Source organism: Alnus glutinosa, chromosome 7 (genome assembly GCF_958979055.1).
Source record: "Alnus glutinosa chromosome 7, dhAlnGlut1.1, whole genome shotgun sequence".
Taxonomy (NCBI): Eukaryota; Viridiplantae; Streptophyta; class Magnoliopsida; order Fagales; family Betulaceae; genus Alnus; species Alnus glutinosa.
In genome coordinates this window covers 25,719,897-25,740,763 of record NC_084892.1, presented here as the reverse complement: position 1 = coordinate 25,740,763, position 20,867 = coordinate 25,719,897, and the positions used below count along the sequence as shown (strand labels likewise).

The window sequence follows — 20,867 nt, the reverse complement described above, 5'->3', positions numbered from 1 at the left end:
AGTTTAGTATCTATGAATTATTGTTAAATGCTCCTTTTAGCCTTTAATTTAGGCAAGTTTGGCATGTAGATAACATCATCAACCCAAACCTTGTCTAATAGGACTAGGCATTCAATTTTTGGTTAAATACCTAACAAGTACGCGTGGTTAAGCCATAAATCAAATCGTGACTTTGGTTTCAAAAAGTCACTTATAATACTTGTCATTAATGAAAAAATCAATTAGTAATTCCATCAAACTCTATTTTAAAATGTTAACACATGTCCCTCATTCCACGTGGCTCACGTATCACAGATGATACTTAAGGTTTCAGTACCACATGGAATGAAAAAAATAATTAAAAAAATACCTTAATTTAAAATTTTGTTTTTAAAAAAAAAAAAAAGTGAAGAAAAAAATATTGGAGGTGGCTCGAACCAACACATGCCAAATATGATGGCCAGCCACCCCTAATATTTTTTCTTCAAATTTTTTTTTAAAAAAATTAAGGTATTTGTTTTTATTATTTTTCTCATTCCGCATGGCACTAAACCTAGCTAAGTATCACCTCTGATACATGAGCCACGTGGAAAAAGGGACATGTGTCAGCGTGCTAAGGTGGGTAACGTGGAGGTCTATTTAAAAAAATGAACAAATGACTAAAAAAATATAAACTAGGTTTTTCCATTAACGACAATTATCACCTGTAATATCTTTTGAAATTAATACGACGATTTGATTTAAGGTCCAATTACATGTACATGAGTGTTATTTAACCCTTTTACAAAAGTTTTAATTGAAAGTAGAATGAGTGGCGGAACCACCAAAATATTTTTATTAAGGGTCAAGGCATAAAGACAATAACTCAATAGCCTTGCCCCTTCGATTGGCATCAAGACATCAGCATCCACCCGGCACAAACGTCTTCAAAACCCAGCAGCTACCCGTGTCTAGATCGAATTAGGTCCAATCAGTCTCTATATCTGTATCTTTCATGTCAATCAGCTAAGAGTGGGCAATTACCTTGAACTTTCTAGCCGTGTAACCAACTATAGCTTGGAATTAACTCACACTGATGTTTGCATTTCACCTATTTCAATCAATGGCTGCAAAAGTGTAAGTGATCTATACACTTGCCTTTTTCCTTTAAAACAAAAGGCAAGTGTACGTGTTTGAAACTTTTGTGCAATTCAAATGCTCAAGTGAGAATCCATTTTCCCTAAACATTAAGCAACTCCAAACTAATGGAGGAAGAAAATACACTTCAAAACTCTTCACTCATTTTTTGGCAACACACAGACATCTTTCGTAGAATTACTTGCTTTCATACATCATTAGGTTCCACAAATTTAATAGTGAATTTGAAATTTGGCTCACAAATTCAACGGTAAATTTAAAACTTGATTGTATATATGTAAATATACAAGAAATATAAGTGTATTATTTCTCTCGTAACAAAATAGAATTGTGAATGCAAGCGCAAATATTTAGTTGAGACTCGCTTTAGCTCATTATCTCAATCTCACCGCCCTTACAAAATTATTGGTAGAAGTTTTTGTACTGCCACTCACTTGATCAACCAGATGCCTACACCTTTCTTAAAGTTTTCAAATCCTTTTTATCAAAATCTTCTCAAGAGTACAGATTGTCTTTTTCCCACTCTCGCCCTCGTGGCTCTGCCATTGGCATGGGTTATATACACTTTTATATATATATATATATATATATATATATATATATATATATATATATATATATATATATATATATATATATATAATAATTAAATATACCATTTTCTATCATATTAAGCTTTTGTCGATAAATGATGAATTAACATGATATCAGAATAAAAGTTTCCGAGTTCAAACTTTGTCTCTGTCATTTACCTAGATTTCAATTAAAACATTCAACGTCTTCTCTGGTCAACATGCACGTAATGGAAAGTGTTAAAATATTAATTAAAAAATTAATATTTTATTATGTTCATAAGAGAAACATACAAGAGAAAAGAGATGGAGTAATAGTATAACGACTCAGAGAAAAGCGCTAGTTAAATCTTCATTATCATCCCAAAATGACTACTCAATTTGAAGTTTCTCTAAAATCTCTTATAAATTAAGTTCAGTTTCACCTAATAACTAGGCGATGTGTGACTTAGCACTCATAAGTATCTTTATAAATCACTCACTCTAAATGAGTTATTCATCTCTTCCCAATAAGATGCCTTAGAAATTATTAAAATACTCAATTTTTTATTAAAGATAAATTTAGAATTTTATAAAATTTTCAAAAATATAAAGGTCATTTTATTATTTTTGCCGAGTCTAATTCAACCACAAACCCTAACAGATGAATGACATTGAAAAAGATTGAAAAATAAATATACTAAATTAAGAATTTTTTTAACTTTAGAGAGAATAATTATAAAAGTGATGAAAGTTGAAGGATTACCTGAAATTTATCTTTTTACAATTATTATTATTGTTGTTGTTGTTATTACGGAATTGCCGTGGATGTAGCCTCAGTACTGAATTAAATGAATTTTTGTCTGAGTTGTCTGTTGCTTGGGATTATGCTGTTCTATATTTTCTTACACGCTTTGTTTGCTTCTTTACAATCGAACTGATGTGATTGATGCATTACCAATAACTAGCTATACTCTTCATTGAGTTTGGACTTTTGTTGTTTTGGGCGGGAGGGATCCATATATCTCTCACATAAATTATTTTAACTAAGGCAAGGGATAAGGAAAAAGTTCATATTTTCTAAACTCAAATGATGGTTTCACAATAAATTAGAAGAAAAAAAATTATGGTTTCTCAATAGAAAAAAGTTTCGTGGCTAGGAATTTTTTTAAAATAAAATAAAAAAGAGAGAGAGAGAGTTGAATACACTTAAGTCCTTAAACTATCAATCCCTTGAACTATCAATCATTTAAAAAAAATTAAAAAAAATCAATAAATTGACTTGTGTGACACGTAAATACATCAAACTACCATTTTGTTACAATTAAACATCTCCTTTAGGCATAACTATTAGGTTGGATGGAAAATATGTCACATGCATGTGATCACTTTTTTGTTAGCCTTCTTACAATACCCATATTTTTTGGGAGAGAAAAAAAAAACTATGAACCGATTTTTTAATTATTATTATTTTTTTAAAAAAAAGAGAGTACAACCCTAAGGATGGTTGAACCATCTCATGAGGGTAGATCGGTAACCCAAAATCAAGGAGAAGGGGGCAACCAACTGCCCCTCATGGGCTGGCGGTGGTTCGCAACCACCCCTCTTTTCCATTTGGGTGACCGAATCACCTCATGAGGGACCTTAGGCTTTTTTCTCTCCTTTTTTTTTGTTTTTTTTTTTTATTTTTTTGAAAATTTTGGTCTTTTTGTTATTGATTAATAATTATAAAAGGTAAACTTAGTTTTTTAACCGTCAAAATGATGGTGTTTTTGAAAGATTGTTGTTAAAATTAGCTTTCCCATCAATTCTAATCACCCCCTAACAAAAGAGCTTAATTGTAACAAAATAATAATTTGAAATATCTACGCGTCACACATGTTAATTTATAATTTATTTATTTTTTTAAAAAAAAGGTCAAAATAACTAATAATTTTAGGGGCTTAACTATATTTAACTCTAAAAATAAGAACGAGTGTGTGTTTATAGGGCTAATTAAGCAATCATCGTCTCACTTAGAGAGAGAGAGAGAGAGAGAGAGAGAAGGTGGGTTACGTTGAAAATCTCTTGTGATTATAGGGCTAGGAGAAAAAGTGAAAAAAAGTGGCACAATTATTGGGCTATTGGGTTGATAGACATTTTACACCGAGTCAAAAAAATGTAGCATCCCCCACTCGGAGACTCATAAGATATGACATAACACTAGAAAATCAATAGAACGATCAAACGTGAGGAAGATTGTATTTAAAGACAGATAGATAACGATGACGATGATCGTCGCCCCCACCGGGAACTCGGCACATTAAGCACAAAACGCCAAAACAGGGGGTCCACATGGAAGGTGTAGTCGTTGGCACACCACTGAGGGTCGCCGCGTGGTGTGCTTGTGTCCAGTTTTTAGCCACATGGATTGTCGCCGTCCCACAAATTAACTCCCCCACTTCTCTCAAGCACGGCTGATGGGTATCTGTCAGTCTATTATCACTGCATCTATGTCTCCATGTGCATGGAAACTTGTACTGTCAAGATTAGAGTTGGCAATTTTGACACGACTCGTGAATCCGACACGAATATATAGGATTTAGGTTTAGACTATAGCATGTTTATGACCGGTCAACCCGTTTATGACACGTTTATGACTCACCAATCTGTTTATAATACATTTATGATCCGTTTATAACACATCAACCCGTCATAATACATTCATGACACGATAATTACATATTTTTTACCAAATTAGTTAAATGGGTTGACACGCCAACCAAATGGGTTGACATGACAACCCGAATTGCCAAGCCTAAATTCAAGATCCTGTTTTTGATTTTAATTTTAATTTTAACCTAATAATATAGTAATATGTAAATCCCATCCTTAGTATAATTTAGATTCAATTTCTCTTCCATTAATCCAATAACAACACGATTAATTGAACTAATTAAATTAATTTTGACCGTTTGATATAAACTAGTTTAAATTAACTGAACTAATTAAATTACATGCCTACGTGGTATTATATTATTTAAAATTTTAAATGATATGATTACATATTGTGAATATGATAACATATATGTCATTAAATTAGTAAAATTTAATCTGAAACATGATATTAAAGCCTAGGTACTAATATTTAATAGTAAATGAAACTTCAATTAACATCTTTTACAATTATTTCTCTAAATTTCAAAAATTCTAAACTTAGTGTATACATTTTTATTTTTATTTTCAATTTCATCAATCCGTTATGATTTTTCATTAAATCTTAACGGATGGGCGTCAAAATTCTCAAAATACCCCTCATATTTTTAAGAAAAAAAAATTGCAAAGATTTAAGTGTTGGTCGTGATTTAACGAAATTTTCAAAAATATCAACACTTAAATCTTTGAAATATATATATAACAGGGGTATTTTGAGAATTTTGACAAAATGTAATTAACGGAAATCCTAACAATGGGTGAAATTAAAAATAAATAAATAAATAAAAAGAAAAATTGATACACTAAATTGAGAGTTTATTAAGTTTAGGTGGCTAATTGCAAGTGTGATGAAAGTTCAGAGAGGTTAAGTGAAGTTTTCCTTTAATAGTATGATGGGATGTAGGAGTAATTAATGTTAAGAGTAATGCTAACCATCTATTTATCCTCCAAAATTGATGTTACTTTTAAAATCACTATTGAAATTCATTTCAAAATTAATGGTAATTTTAAGCCACATTAACTTTAAAATAATAAAATAAATAAATAAATGGTAAAACACACATTTGGTACCTATGGTTTAAAGTTTTTATATTTTGCCTCATGTGCTTCAATTAGTATCACATATGGTACCTAGGTTATGGGAAAAGACGAAAATCAAACTGGACCCAATTGATTGTACCCCTCTGCCCGCACTACCATCACCAGCACCGCCACAGTCAGTGATAGCAAGACTGTTGGGGCAAACCCAGACCCAGACCAAAACCAACAATACCCTAATGGCCCAAACCCTGATTTCTTCTGAGACAAGTGTCGAGTTTTTAAGGGTGTTAAGAAGCGTTGACATAGATAACCGTTAGTTTTTGGACAGAAATTTATACGGAGAAACTATCTCCAGCTCCGTATTTTTCCATAACCCAAATACCATCTGTGATACGAAATGAAGTACATTGAGCAAAAAATAAAAACTTTAAACCACATGTACCAAAACCCTATTTAACCCTTAAAAAAATATATTTAACTTCCAAAATAATATTCTACATCACCTCATTATCCTTCGTGCTATTAAATATGAGATACCCCCCCCCCCCCCAAAAAAAAAAAAAAAAAAGCTTTCGAGAATGATAGAAAAATTGAGTGATGCATAGCAGTACACATTTAAATGTTTGAGACATAGCAAGTTAGATTCAGTGAATCTCATAATTCTTCATGACATTATCCTTTGCAAAAGTAGGTGGGTTACCGTGATTTTTGATTTTTAGTACGTTGTGACAGTTGAATTGTCAAAGAGAATTCGAATTTTCTTTCTTTCTTTACGTTGTAATTAAATCGCTCTACTTCAAGAATCCAAGATAGATGTGTTGTCAAGTAATCTGGAACTTTGAAAACGAGAAAGGATATACATAACTAAACTAACACTGTTTGACGGTTTCAACTTTCTAGAGAAAAAGTTCAAACAAGTTTCTTCAATTCTTAGCACGCAAGGCACCTTTGAAGAAGATGAATTCTACTAGAAAGCTATCGCTTCTTTTTGTCATTTTTTGGTTAAAAAATATTTTGTGTTTTTATTTTTGTTTTCTTTTTTTTTTTTTTTTTTTTTGCTAAAAACCAAATAAAAATAAACCATTGAATATATACGACGCACATGTAAAAAAACAGATCCAATAATTAGTTTGAGAAACAGTTGTTGTAGTTGTACAAAAATTATAAACCTATCATATCTCTATGCAATAAATGTCGTTTATTAAATTGACATTTATTTAAAATGCATGTGATTTTTAATTTTTATATTAATAGAACATATAATTTTTGAGCACATTTTTTCAAAAAAAAAAAACATATAGTTTGGGATAAATGTCGTACCAGTTTGAATAAAGAATAATATTAGAGATCATATTTTTATTATTCTAAAATTGAAATGCTTTTTAAAATTACAATTGAATATAAAATATATTATTATTAAATTTTGATCTAATAATAATTTTAAAAATTATAATTTTTTTAAAAAAAAATAAATAAATAATCCCTAACATTATTCCGTTGGGAGTTTTTCCAATACTAAATGCTCTTTTTATTGGATTAAACCTCCTTTGCCGTGAGTGGAAAATAGAGAACATACACATACTACACGTTTATAAGAGCACAAGAGAAGAGAAATGGTCCCACTCAGAAAGTGCTGATATCAATTAGCACAAGAATTGTATCTACTTTTATTATTTTTTAATCCACTATAAAATATCCAATTGTTTAAAAGATATTCTTTGATATGCATTATCTTGTAGATGCAAAAGTATTATCTTCCTTCATTTAAAAATCAAATAAATAAATAAATACAGATTTTAACTTTTCATATGAAGTAAAGGATAAGTTAAAAAGAAATTATTAAAAATATACTCTTTTTTAATTTTTTAATTTTTAATTTTTAATTTTCCTGGGCCGCAAATATTGGACCTTGCATAGAGATGATATTAGTCACATATGAAGAATAAAGGGATAATAAATGGTTACAGTTGAAAAGAGGCAATCTTTGGTGAGGACAATCTCATGACTGTCTTGAAGTCTCTCTCTCTCTCTTTGTCACAAGCTCACCAGTCAAGGATACAGTAAATTATTTCTTTTGGGATTTGATCCTTGTACAACATGTTAGTGCACAACCTACTCACATGGATAGGACCCACCTACTCAGATGGGTCACACTCATGTGAGTGGTTGTGCACAAATTGTGCACAACTTCTTGTGTACCAAACTTTTCCTTATTTCCTTTACTCCATCTTGATCCACTAATTTAAAAATAAAAATTTTAAGAGATATTATTGAATATACATTATCCAAATAAAAGAGTTATGAAATTTTAAAATAAATCAGATAAAACATTAGTATTGGGTCTTTAAGTAAACTCAAGGTTAAGCATGAAAGTTATTAAATTTCTGTCATTAGCTTTTCAAAAAAAATATAATATTTTGAGATGTTCCAAACAATATTTTGAAAATATTTAAATGAAATAATAGACAAAGATGATGGAACAAAATGAATATCCTATATATATAGAGGAATGCAATTAAAAAAAAAAAATCTATTTAATTTGGTCCCCAATATATTCTTTTATTTTTATTTTTATTTTTTTAGATACTTGAAAATGAGCTACAAACTAAAGTCAAAGCAAGGCTTTAGGCTTAGAGTAAAAGAAATTACAATATACTAGTTATTGAATTTAGCAGAAATTAAGGGAGAATCTTTTCCGCTAACTATTTAATGGAAATGCGATCAGTTTTCAATCTGGTTGTGACCCAATATGTCACATAATGGGCAAAAAAAAATTACACTTTCATTGATTTTCAGGCTGACCACAAAAAATCGACTGAAATAAAGTCAATAATATTATAAATAATAAAGGAGATTCGCCGATCTTAAGCAATGTTTGGCCCTCCAATATACTCCCTTGTGGAAACTCCTGGATGGTTTGTCAACAATCATGCCGTGTAATTAAGTTCTTGTATAACTCAATCCTTGGCCATCCATCAACCATCAAACACTGGACTTTTAAATTTTATTCTATTTTTAGTTTCGTTCATTAATCTTGCTGTTGTTCAATTATAAGAATTGAAACTCTTAACTTATTTGTATTTTTTTCTTCTTCTTATCCTCTTTACGTAAAATAGAAGAAATATCATTTGTGTTAATTAAAGACCATTATTTCCAGTATTTGTCTGTGCAATAATCAATGAGAAATGTTTAGTTTTATTTTTTGCCTATTTCTTGTTAATCTTCGTACAAGAAAGAAATGACAAATCCATAGTTGATCATCTCTCATAATCAATTCCAGTGATTATTTTTATTTTTCCATTATCGCCACTGACTTGTGAATCGGAATAGAATTATATTTTTAGAGAAAGGTTAGAAGCCACAATTTTTTTTTTTTTTTTTGAACAAATTTTCATTCTTATATATACGAGACCCAAAGGTTAAAAGTTAGGGGTCCAAAGACTCTCTAAGAATAATATCAAAGACTAGAGGTGGAGTTTCCTCTAATCATGTTGAGTCCTTGACATAAAACACAGTTGCCTTAGCTAAAATATGAGCAACAGAATTTGCCTCTCTTTTTACATGAATTGCATCAAATGATCTAAGAGAGTGTAGTTATGATCTAATATCGTCAGTGAAGTGTCCAATTCTACTCAAAGAAGGAGTTGCCAAATTGATCTCATTTAATACCTACAATGCATCTCCTTCCAAAATGATGTCAAACAAACTTGATTGTTTTGCAAGGATAACAGCATGAAGAGCAACCCATGCCTCAGCAACAAGAGAATTTGTATGATCATGTGATGTAAGACTGCGGGCTATCACTTCAGGGATGGAGCCAAAAGTTCTTATGAGGAGGTCAAAAAAAAAAAAATTTGGTAGGGGTCAAACAAGTTAAATTTTTATTTTTACCTTATATTTTTTAATTTTTTAGAAATTTTTTTTTTTCCACCTACTAAGTTTTTTTTTTTTAGGAAATTGAGGGGGGCCATAAACCCCCCCCCCCCCCAGCACCCCCCTCCCTCCGTCCCTGCCACGGCTAGACCCTGATAATCACAAGCAATAATCCATACTCCCATTCTTCTATTCTTCATGTCAATGGCAACATCTCAATTGATTTTATATTAACATGAAGGTGGGGCCTTTTACTGGAATGGGGGAATATGTATAGTATGAGAATCACTCTCCTTTTCAGCTGGCGCATTGGCTCTTTTGAAGTCTTCAATGGAAACAACCGCTTCACTAACTAGTTGATTTGGCGAGGTAAAAACCCCACCAAACGCTACAAAATTCCTTCTCAGCCATATTTTCTTGGCTAGAACTGCCCCAAGCTCTTTTTGTTAAAAAATAAAAATTCAAAGGTTGATTAGAAATACTACATCAACATTGTGAGATAATTATGGAATAAAAATATGATTTATAGCATTTATCTAATATAAATAAAATAATATTATTTAATAGACTGTTATACGACTCTCGTACAACTAGAGTAAAGTAACGTGTTTTTACAAGTGTGGATCTATTAAGGTGTATATACGTCATATAAATATGCCACGAGTGGAACAAAAAATAAAAAGATAAATACTATTATATGGGCTTTTAAAATAGGTTATGGAACTTGTAATCTTTAAGTTCGACCAATGCCGTCCGGCCTATTTAGTATTTATTGGTTGGGGCAAACAAAGATAGTAACGAACAACTGAAAATGCATATGGGCTGGATTGAGATCTTGGTCCATGGGCCCATTACAGCAGCAGGGCCTATCCTCCAGTGAACAGCAGCAATCAAACGGATGCTACAGTCTGGTCATATGGGCCTACTTTGACATATCCAAACCCATTAACCTACAGCCCAGAGGGTTCGAGCTTTTTCTGCACAAAGAGGAAAGTGCTACACATCTCATTTTTTGACGTGACATTAAAAATTATTATTAAATAAAATAACAAATAAAAGTCATGGAGCAATTCCCCAATTGATAAGGGGATTGAGCTATTATAGTTCATATAACTTATTTGTTATAATAAGTGGTTTATATTCTCTTAGGCATAGAGAGTATTAGTATAATGGTTAGTTGACGAAGCATCGCGACGCCAACGACATGTTGGGCGTAATTAAGTTTATGTTGCTCGGTGATGATTAGGTTGTGGGGGTGTGGAGGCAACGTCCCGACAGTACGGTATAGGGTATTTTTGAAGTTTTTCATATTTGTCCGTACAGTAAAATTTTATTATAGAGTTTTGTTATAAATATTTTATGTTGTAACCCTAAATCAATTATTAAATATAACCGCACTTCTGTAGAGGTAAGTACATTACCAAATTCCATAAATTTGTGTTTTAATTTTCTTTTCCTCTCTTTTTTTGGTCCCATATTATTTATCATTGTTTTGCACGAGAAGAACACCATTCATCATTCGACAACCAGCAGCGGAAGGAACAGCAGAGAAGTTATTAGGTTAACAGAGACTCATTCAATTTCATTCTGTAAAAAGTGTAACAGAACTAGAGAAACTAAAAACGAAATAAGTTTGATTAACCCACTTAATTTATACCAATTACTACTAAAACTATGTAGTATGTACAGTCTACAGCAACCAAGAAAAAGCAAAAATTACAGAGACTTGTCTAGTTTCCAGGGAAAACATTGGAGCTTAGAGCAAGACTTTGTCCATGTACTTGTGCACTCGCCTTTTTCGCCATCGCAGCACTTGCAAACAAGCCCGAGCGTGGAGAAGAAGTTTGAAGATCCTGTAATTGCACATACAAAATTAAGATTAGCCTTCACTTCTTATCAGCAAACATCAGTAAAGAAAAACAGAGACTGAAAAACAGAGTACTGGTTTTGTGGGTAATTCTTACTCTGTTGAGGAATTAAAGAAAGCGCCCTTGCTTCTACAACTGTTGGTTTCTGGGACGATGAAACAAGCGTTATAAGGAACAGCAGAATCAGCGGCTGCTTAGGCATACCCATGTCTTGTTTTCGACAGAAGTAATTAAACCTCAAACGGTTTCAGTCATATATGGCTGCAAAAGATGCCATGTGAAAAACCAGGCGGATAGAGGCTGGCGATGAGCTTTCTTCGAAAGACCAGATACATGATTGTCATTTTATATACTAGCACGAGTCTAGAAGATGTTGATGGGTCGACGGCTTAGTTTAGTGGGAATATCGACATAAAAATTAATTATTGATTGCTAGAAATCTAGATGGGTGGCGTTGGCCGTGCCACACGTTTCCAACTCCTTTACGTCTCTAGTGGGGGAGGTATGCATCGGAAGCTTCCTCTTGTCTAAAGTCTTTCGAGTCAAATTTGATTTAGGATATTTTATAATTATTTATTTAAATTCGACATAATTCCAACATATGACTGTAAAATGAAAAATGCTGAAGTGTACATTCTTGTACACCCCTTACCCCATCTTTACATGTGTTTTTTATTTTTTAAACAAATAAAATAAATTCTAACGTGCAAAAGGTAGAACAAAACATTTCACTTATAAGAAATTATTTATAAAAAGAGTTTAGTTGTACAATAAAAAAGTGTATGAATTCCATCAATGTGTCTTGTTACGTAAATCTTATACAATTTTATGTTTTGCAAAAATCATTTATGTAAATAATCTCTCTAAAAGACTTTGGAGTCAACAGTAGGAGATGGGACCTACTCCCACGTCTTGTTTAGTGTCTAGAACATATGATTGGTTCTCATCTGAACGACTGGTTCAGCCCTCTCATTGGCCGGTACTGAAGAAAACTCTTTCTCTAGAAACTGCAGTAGGAATTTTTCTGAGTGGATGAGAAAGTTTCAATAAATTTTCCTCCTCGACAAAGCTTGTCGCTAGGCATATCCATTATCCAACCGCACGTTGTTTTCCTTTTAGATATGAGCAATGATTCACTACCACCTAAAAATACAATTTTTCACCACCTTGTCTATGTGGCAAGGTGGTCCCCCACTTTAATTTATTTTTAAAAAGGGATTTGATTCATACACAACACCATCACAACAACCACGTAACAACTCCTCACATGAGGGTGGGCCCCAGTGTGTGGGGTCCACCCTCATGTGAGGGGTTGTTGTGTGGTTGTTGTGTTGGTGTTATAAATTTAATATTTTCCTTTTAAAAAATAAAAAAACTCAAAAAGTAGTGGGGGACCACCTTGCCACATATGCAAGGTGGTGAAAAGTTGTATATTTAGGTGGCATTGAATCATTATTCTTTAGATATATTTATATTCATGTTATTTGGTAAGAAAGCACGTTGGTTGGAGTGTTAAATTCGCCCAACAATCCTTGTCGTGCGTTTGGGGTGTGGATTTTTAAAATTAATGATTATTATCTTAAATTTAATAATAATATTTAAAAAGACTTAAACGACTCTAATCCTTATCATAGTATTACTCATTTTTTTTCACCCAAACAACCGCCTTAACCGAGTGGGTTTCCTCCCACTCATCAATTTTTACTTCTTAGTTATTACTCCATAGTCCCACCGCACACCACCAATTCAATTATTAAACTTACTTCACTTTAATCTTATCCCTAATGGAATAAGTGTTTTCCAATAAATTGAATCAATTAAAAAATTGTAACCACAAACCATCACCAAAATTAATAAAAACATAAAATAAATCAAATACAACAATTATGATGATGAACTGAAAAACCTCTTTAAGAATTCTTCAGAAGTTTCAAATGTAAAATCATTTTGGGACAACAAAACCCGAAAACTGATCCATTATAAAAAAAAATAATAATAAAATAAAATAAAATTACAATCAGTATATATTTATCTGTTTGTCTTTTATTGTCGTAGCTTTAGAACTTTGGCCATCTTCTACTAGTTGGATGGCTTAATAAAAATTTCATTAATTAGAGTCGAGTAATGCTACACATCATCCTCTTGTCTTCCTTTTATTCTCCCAAAATTGATGTGGCTCTTAAAATCACCATTGGATCAAAATTCAATAATGATCTATCATAAATTCAATGGTGATTTTAAGAGCAACATCAAATTTGGGAGGACAAAAGGAGGATAAGGGGATGATGTATAGCATTACTCTTGAATCTTTGTTTAGGAAAAGGAGTAATGTTACACATCATCCTCTTGTTCTCCTTTTATCCTTCCAAATTTGATGTGGCTCTTAAAATCACCATTGAATTTTGATCCAATGGTGATTTTAAGAGCCACATCAATTTTTGGAGGACAAAAGGTGGACAAGAGGATGATGTGTAGCATTACTCTAGGAAAAGATAATCACGTCTTGTCTTAGTGATTATAAATATTGGACAGAAGAAATGTACACAAATATCTGACATTTTTTTTGTCAAAAGTAGTGAATTAATTAGAAGGAAAAAGTTTTCGTATGTCTCTTAAATTATTATTTAATTGTTAATATTCTTTCTAAATTATTAATTATGTTAATGTCATTCTTCAAATTACCAAAAAATCTAATGGCCCCTTAAGATCAATAAAAAGACAAAATTAACCTTTTTTTTTTTCAATAAGACAAAGATGTCTTTAGAAATTCGGAAAAAATAATAATAAAAACTAAAAATATAATTTAAAACAAATTTAAAGAAAAAGTGAAAAGGAGCAAAAAATAATGAAAATTAAAAAAACGAAAAAAGAGCGATTCTTTTTTTTAAAAAAAAAAAAAAAAACAAACAAACAAACAAACTGAAAATTAAAAAAAAAAATTAAAAAAATCATTTTTTATTTTTAAAAATAATAATAATTTTTTTATATATTTTTTAAAAATAATAATAATTTTATAAATTGTATTTTTGTCATTATGGGAGACATTTACATTTTTTGATAATTTAGAAGAAGCATTGATATAATTAATAATTTTGAGGGAATATTAATAATAAGGTAGTAATTTAAAGAGTTTATGTGTACTTTTTTTCTAATTAAAACTTAGACGGACTGCATGGTATATATATGTGTAATGTGTGGCATTAGAAATAAATATAGTTTAAAATGAAATAGAGACTAGCAGGTCATGTGTCCTGTCCATGTCCTTATTAAAAAAAAAAAAAAAAAAAAAAAAGTCGTCGTCGGCGTAACTTCCTCGAAGTTGCAATTGGGTCAAGTCAAGTTTACTAAAGGGCCCTTTAATGCTCTTACCCTACTCTTAAGGCAACTTCCATCTTCCACCACTCAAAAATATATTTATAGGTGCTCTAATCATCGAATGAACTTCACAATATTTTATTTGTTACCGTATATACCGACATAATTGCATCGAAATGACGAGTATTACTCAAAATAATGACATATATAAAACACTTAAAGTTAGTCTCATATTAACCCATAAAGAGAATAATATTTTTTGTATAACTCTTAAATAATTTTTGTATAATTTTAATTATTTTTTTTAATAATTAATTATTAAATTTATTTTTTTACGCGTGGGTTCCAAATATTTAATGATTGATTCTTAAAAAAAGTTGTTAAAGTTGTATAAGAATTATGTAGGAGTTGTGCAAGAAACATTATTCTTATAAAGATATTGCTCATAAGTGATAAATCTCATGTTAATTTTTTTATTAAGCAAGACTTAATTTTTTATTTTTTAAAATATTGATAATTGTGTCTTAACTATTAGAATTTAGAGGGTGATGCTAGCTGATGCATATACAGACTTAAGCAGTTGTGATCCAGATTGTAGAAGCATCTTTCCATCTTTGATTTTGGTTTGTGGCTTGCTGTTTATACTCCTTTTAGTTTAGAGTAAGTTTTATTGGTTTTTAGTTAGACTCGTTTAACTTAAAATATATATATATATATATATATATTTTGATTCTAACATTGAATTGAGACAAATTTAGTTGTATTAGAAAGCTTATTTAGAAGGCTATAATTTTATATTTCATGCAAAATTTTGTAGTTTCAATGTTTACAAGGCAAAAATTGTTGTTTTGTATTATATATAACTTCCAACTTATGTATTTTAATCGGTCTTTCAGTTTTGCCTCAATTCTTCAATAGGATATTATCAAAAATAAAAAATCTTCCATAGGATTTTGATTTAAAAAGAATTATGATTTTATTATCATTTGCTATTGCGAACCGTGACAGTATTCCAATTATAGTTTATCCGTACTAGATTTTATAAAAAAAGAAAAGGAAAAGCTCTATAAATAGGTGTCAAAATAAAACTCGTGAGCGGCAGGATTCGAACCTGCGCGGGCAAAGCCCACATGATTTCTAGTCATGCCCGATAACCACTCCGGCACGCTCACACTGATGCCTCAATGGGGCAATTTAAAATATAATCCTTTCATTAAAGTAAAAACGCAAAGTAGAACTAGCCAAAAAGTGGAGATGCGGGGTATCGATCCCCGTACCTCTCGCATGCTAAGCGAGCGCTCTACCATCTGAGCTACATCCCCTCGATATCTACTCCTTTCAGCTTGTTCTTTATATTTATAAACCCAAAAGCGGTTAACACCACCAAAAAGAGGATTTTAGATTTTAAAAGTTTTGCCCAAGTATTTGTCTATTTACTTATTTATCTTTTACCTTGTCTGATCAAATAATTCTCGAAGCTCCGGTAATTTGAAATCTGTCGTTCAAATCAATGGGAAAGCCACATAATTTCTCCCCCTTTTTTTTTTTTTTTTTTTTTTTTTAAGACTTCTAAAAATTGTCTTTTATTACTTGGTGGCATTGGAAAAATCTCTACATTAAAACGAAGAAAAAAAAAAACATTTTATGGGTACTGGTGGACAAGGCCGGCTCTTCCCTTAGGTGGGAAGCAAATAGCAACAACATGTCACTATTAGCGTCGACTAATACCCATCAGCGTCGACCTCAATGTCGACGCTAATAACAGGCTAATTGCGTCGACTTTTCTGGTCGATGCTTTGACCCTGTATTAAAAACACCTTTTTTTAGAAAAAATTGAAAAATATCAACGTCGACTTAGAAGTGAATGTTGATTAACGACGACTTCCAGGTGTCAATGCTGATGACCTATTATCAGCGTTGACAATCAGAGGTCGACACTAATAATAGGTCATTAGCTTCGACTTTGTGGTTGACACTATTGATCCTGATTAAAAATAATAATCATAATAATTTTTTTTTAGAAGAAATTGGAAAGTACCAGGGTCTACTTAAAAGTTGATTCTGATAATAGGTCATCAGCGTCGACTTCCAGGTGTAAACACTGATGACCTATTATCAGCATCCACAATCAGAGGTCGACGCTAATAATAGGTGATTAGCGTTAACTTTTAGGTCGACGTGACCCTGTATAACAAATGTATATATATATATATATATATATAAACCTGTTAAACATTAAAAAAAAAAAAAAAAATAGTTTATTTTTATATTATTATTTGAGTTTTTCTATTTTTTTAATTTTTAATTTTTGGGTTAAATGCCATTTCAATCTCTGAGTTTTAACAACTATATTTTTTTTAGCTATAATTTATTTTGTATCATAAGCGGAATTTCATATCAAACCAATCAAAATATACCACTTGGTCATATGTCTCATAAAAAAAATAAAAATGAGGAAAATAAGAAATATATATACATATATACCAAAAAAAAAAAAAAAAAAAAAAACTCTACAAAAAATTAATGATTTTCATATTATTAGTGAAGTTTTATATTTTTTTTTGTTTTCTAATCTTATGAATTAATATTTTCTATTTCTATTTTTTATTTTAATCTATCATTGTGCATTAGTCCGATCAATAATAACAAGATCAATATGATAGATCCTTACACATTAGTTTGATCAATTGTGATACAATCGAATGATTGATTGAACTCGACACAATTGAAGGCTCGATCGAAAATCCGATCAATCCTAGTGTATTAGTTTAATCGATCGGACTATATGGATTTTTTTTTTTAATTATCTATGCTTGTGTATTAGTCCGATCAATCAGATCTATTGTGATACAATCGAATAATCAATCGAACTTGACACAATTGAAGGCTTGGTTGAGCATCCAATTGATTCCAATGCTTTAGTCAAATTGATCAAAGTCTATGATTTTTGTATTATATATCATTGCTTATTAAGCTCCACATCCATGTTTCAAAGAAACCATGATCTTATCTAAGATCGATTAACCTTGATATCATTGAAGGTTCGATTGATCCGATTGATCCTTGTACGTTAGTCTGATTGATCAAACTCTTTGAATTTTATATTATCCTTATGCATTAGTATGATCGACCGTGGTAAAATCGAATAATTGATCATTAGTCCGATCAATCATGATATGAACTAATGATCGATTGAACTTCATGAATTTGTATTATTTATTATTGTGCAGTAGTCTGATCAATCTCTAGCATCCTCCAATTAGAGGAAACGTTAAGCCCCACATCCATGTCTCAAAGGAACCATGATATTATGTAGGATCGACCGAACTTGACACTATTGAAGGTTCGATTGAATGTTATGTTTGCATTAGTCCAATCAATTGGACTCTATAGATTTTTGGACAAACTTCGAACTCTTTAATTGAAATATGCTCCAAATTTATATATGAAACTTAAAAAAAAAAAAAAATAGAAACGAAAAATACAAAAAAAATTAATTTTTTCATATAGATTTTATTTTTTTAAAAAAATTAATATGCTAATTTGATTTTTTAATAAGTTACAAAAAATTTAAAACTAATATCAGCGTCAACATTTATCGACTATCAGCGTCGACCCTGATATGAAAACGATGCCGTTTTTATCCGAAAAATAATGCGAGATCTAATGGCGCGATTTCTGAAATTTTCGCACAATTTTTTTTTTTTAATATCCCGCCCCCTCTTCCTTTTACTTTCTACACCAATTAGCTCTTCCTCCCATTATCTCTTTCTCAATCCATCCTTTGCCCTAATTCTCTCTTTCTCAACTGGTTTTCTCTCTTTCTAAGCCTAAAGAAGGCAGCTTCGCACACATGATTGATCAAGCTCTGGCCAACGAGTTCCCCGAGAGCGATCAACCCGAAGGTTCATAGATCCGAGCTCTCACTGCTCTCTCTGCTTATCAGTTTAGTTAGGGTTTATCATCTTACTCTTTTGCTTGGTTGATGAAGAAGCGGTTTGAAATACGTATAATTACTGTTTTTGAGTTTCAATTTTGTTTGTGTATAATCTCGCTGAACTCCATTTTCTTTATCTGTTTGTGTTATCAGGCAGTTCTGGAAACTGTAGCCAGGGTTAAGTCAAAGAAAAATGACACAAAAGAGAAAAAGTATGTGTTTCTGTTTTAAATCTGAGGATGCGTGTGTAGCTTCTCACTTGTATTCACCACTAGAATAATGAGGGTTTCTTTCTTTATGTCATCGTTTTGTGCCATTTTTCATTCTCCATTGTTGCTTCCAACTTTTAGGTCATTTCAACTATATTATGATTTTAATCTAGATAATGAAAATAGAGCAGAAGATACTCCAATTTTGATAGATCGGAAGGTAAGATTGCTTCAGTAAAAATTATTTTACTTTGGTAAATACGTTAAAATAAAATCTTTCGATATTTGCATTTATCGTTTTATGGTCCGTTTGGGTTTGCGATTTAAAAACAATAATTTTAAATCGTGCGATTTAAAAAAGTAATTTTTAAAAACGTAGTTAAGTTTTTGGCAAAATTGCAGTTTGACATTTAAAATCGTAGGTAAACCTTTTAAAATACTGCGTTTTCAAAAAAGCACATCATTGCCTGCAATTTAAATAAGCACTTTTTCGCGTTTTCAAATCGTAATTTTTTAAAAATGCAGTTTCCAAACGGTTTATTTTTTGCGATTTAGTTCTAAATGAATAATCTATGTGCTTTATTTTCAGGACAATGTCTTTATTATATCTATTTCAAATCAAAATATCCAGTTCTGCAGCTAGACTTAAGGTAAGCTTTGTTTGGTCCAAAACTTCAAATCAATGGCATTTTATTTGGTCCAAAATTTATGTTTTGGATACTAGCTGACTCATTGACATTTACATATATTGTAGTCCTAAGTGAATAATAGCATATATTTTGCTTTTTGATGCATACAATCTTCTTGTATGGAGTAAATTTAAAGGTTTAGTATAATTAATGAGAATTGGATCGTCTTTATTTAATGTTTGGGGCAGTGCAACTCACTAGAGCAAGGATCTAATGATATTATGTTCAATTTAATGACATGGTGGCCTTGTAGACATTTATATGCTGTCAAGCTGTGCGTGCTTTGGAGTACCCACTGAACAAGGATCTAATGATAGCCATTTCCTGACTTCTGCTACTTTCTTGAGCTTTAAAGGTGCTCATGGAGATTAAGGACAAGGAAAAAAATATCAAAGATGGATGATTATGAAGTGATAGAGCAGATAGGCAGAGGAACATTCGGAGCTGCATTTCTCGTTCTTCACAAATTTGAGAGGAAGAAGTAAGAAAAATCACTTTCTAAAGTTATCTTCCTTATGTTCATTATGATTAGGCTAGACATCTACCGTTTTCATCTGTACTTTTTTCATAATACAGATCAAACATGTTTTCATCTCAAAAACTCTATTCTTAGTAACATCTTTACTAGCTTACACTAGTTCTAATACTGTAGTTAACTTCACTTTTTGGTTTTTATATACTGTCTTACTATTATTGCATTGGAAATTTTAGGTATGTATTAAAGAAGATTTGATTGTCTAAACAAACAGAGAAATTCAAGCGTGCGGCACATCAAGAGGTTATCCTTCTGAATACTCTGTATGCCAGTTTAAATTTTTGGCAGTGCAGAATGAAATTTTGGTTTTTGGCAATAGTGTTTCTATTCTTTTAATATATTCACGTATAAGCTGTTTCAACATATATGTATAATATTTATGATACTATTATATTCTCTTACATTTTAGCATGTTTATGCTTTATGCTTTCTCTGATATCTTCTTCCAACCAAATTTCGTGTGTCTGCAATACGTAACTTTCTAGGTGTAGTTATGGCGTTCCCTCATTGTTATTTGTCTCTTTTTTACTAGACCTTTCAAGAGTTTGTAGTTTGTTAACGTTGTATTTGAGGTGAAGCCTGAAATGCATGCATCTTCCATTAGAGCTCAACTGATGTTTGTGGCTCTCTGGTTTTGATTTGTTCTTTACTTTAACCACTTGTGATCCGTTGTAGTGAAGGCCAGCCTTTCTTAGGCGGTTTCTTTTGGGTTTGGCCTCTGTGCTTTGCCAACATCTCAAAAAGAAAATACGGTATGTTGGTGTAGGAGATTTAATTAATCGAAACACAAGGTGAGTGGGATGCCTTCGCCATTTGATCCGTAATGTTAATTATTTCATATGATTTTCTGCAAAGAATTATTCATATCATAGAAAGAAATAATCAAGCGGTACTTTGTGCGCTTGAGCGCAGGAAGTATGCTACCTGTGCATATGTATTAGGTTATTAGCAGCGACTATGTCGACGCTAATGGCCTATTAATATTATTATTTTTACGGTATTAACGTCAACTGGCCAACACTAATGGCCTATTAAAAGA

At 31.4% G+C, this 20,867-nt stretch overlaps 1 protein-coding gene, 1 long non-coding RNA gene and 2 other non-coding genes across 7 annotated transcripts; 1 reads left to right on the top strand and 3 right to left on the bottom strand.

Moving 5' to 3' along the window:
* Positions 1 to 10,889: 10,889 nt before the first annotated feature.
* LOC133873686 (uncharacterized) lies at positions 10,890 to 11,576 on the bottom strand. Its single transcript, XR_009901145.1, has 2 exons — positions 11,240 to 11,576; positions 10,890 to 11,128 (listed from the first exon to the last, which is right to left on the bottom strand). It is a non-coding gene; the product is annotated as an uncharacterized LOC133873686 (long non-coding RNA).
* A 3,972-nt stretch (positions 11,577 to 15,548) lies between these two features.
* TRNAS-AGA (transfer RNA serine (anticodon AGA)) lies at positions 15,549 to 15,630 on the bottom strand. Its single transcript has one exon. It is a non-coding gene; the product is annotated as a tRNA-Ser (tRNA).
* A 77-nt stretch (positions 15,631 to 15,707) lies between these two features.
* Positions 15,708 to 15,780, bottom strand: TRNAA-AGC (transfer RNA alanine (anticodon AGC)). The gene has a single exon. It is a non-coding gene; the product is annotated as a tRNA-Ala (tRNA).
* A 2,381-nt stretch (positions 15,781 to 18,161) lies between these two features.
* LOC133874343 (uncharacterized) lies at positions 18,162 to 20,194 on the top strand. 4 transcript variants are annotated; one of them, XR_009901246.1, is made up of 5 exons: positions 18,162 to 18,363; positions 18,549 to 18,607; positions 19,194 to 19,254; positions 19,547 to 19,774; positions 20,005 to 20,194. XR_009901246.1 is itself a non-coding variant. In XM_062312239.1 (5 exons), the coding sequence occupies exons 2-5, from the start codon at positions 18,589 to 18,591 to the stop codon at positions 20,024 to 20,026; spliced, it is 228 nt and encodes a 75-aa protein (XP_062168223.1). In that variant the 5' UTR covers positions 18,162 to 18,363; positions 18,549 to 18,588; the 3' UTR covers positions 20,027 to 20,194. The 4 variants fall into 4 exon arrangements, 2 of the variants coding, with proteins under 2 accessions (XP_062168223.1, XP_062168224.1); XM_062312239.1 differs by having other exon boundaries at positions 19,649 to 19,774; XM_062312240.1 differs by having other exon boundaries at positions 18,162 to 18,408; positions 19,649 to 19,774.
* Positions 20,195 to 20,867: the final 673 nt, after the last annotated feature.

Excerpts from the sequence above, each read along its gene's own strand:
- LOC133874343 (XM_062312239.1), top strand. Across the intron at positions 19,255-19,648 it reads GTTCTGCAGCTAGACTTAAG|GTGCTCATGGAGATTAAGGA; the intron begins GTAAGCTTTGTT and ends TGAGCTTTAAAG. Across the intron at positions 19,775-20,004 it reads CACAAATTTGAGAGGAAGAA|GTATGTATTAAAGAAGATTT; the intron begins GTAAGAAAAATC and ends TGGAAATTTTAG.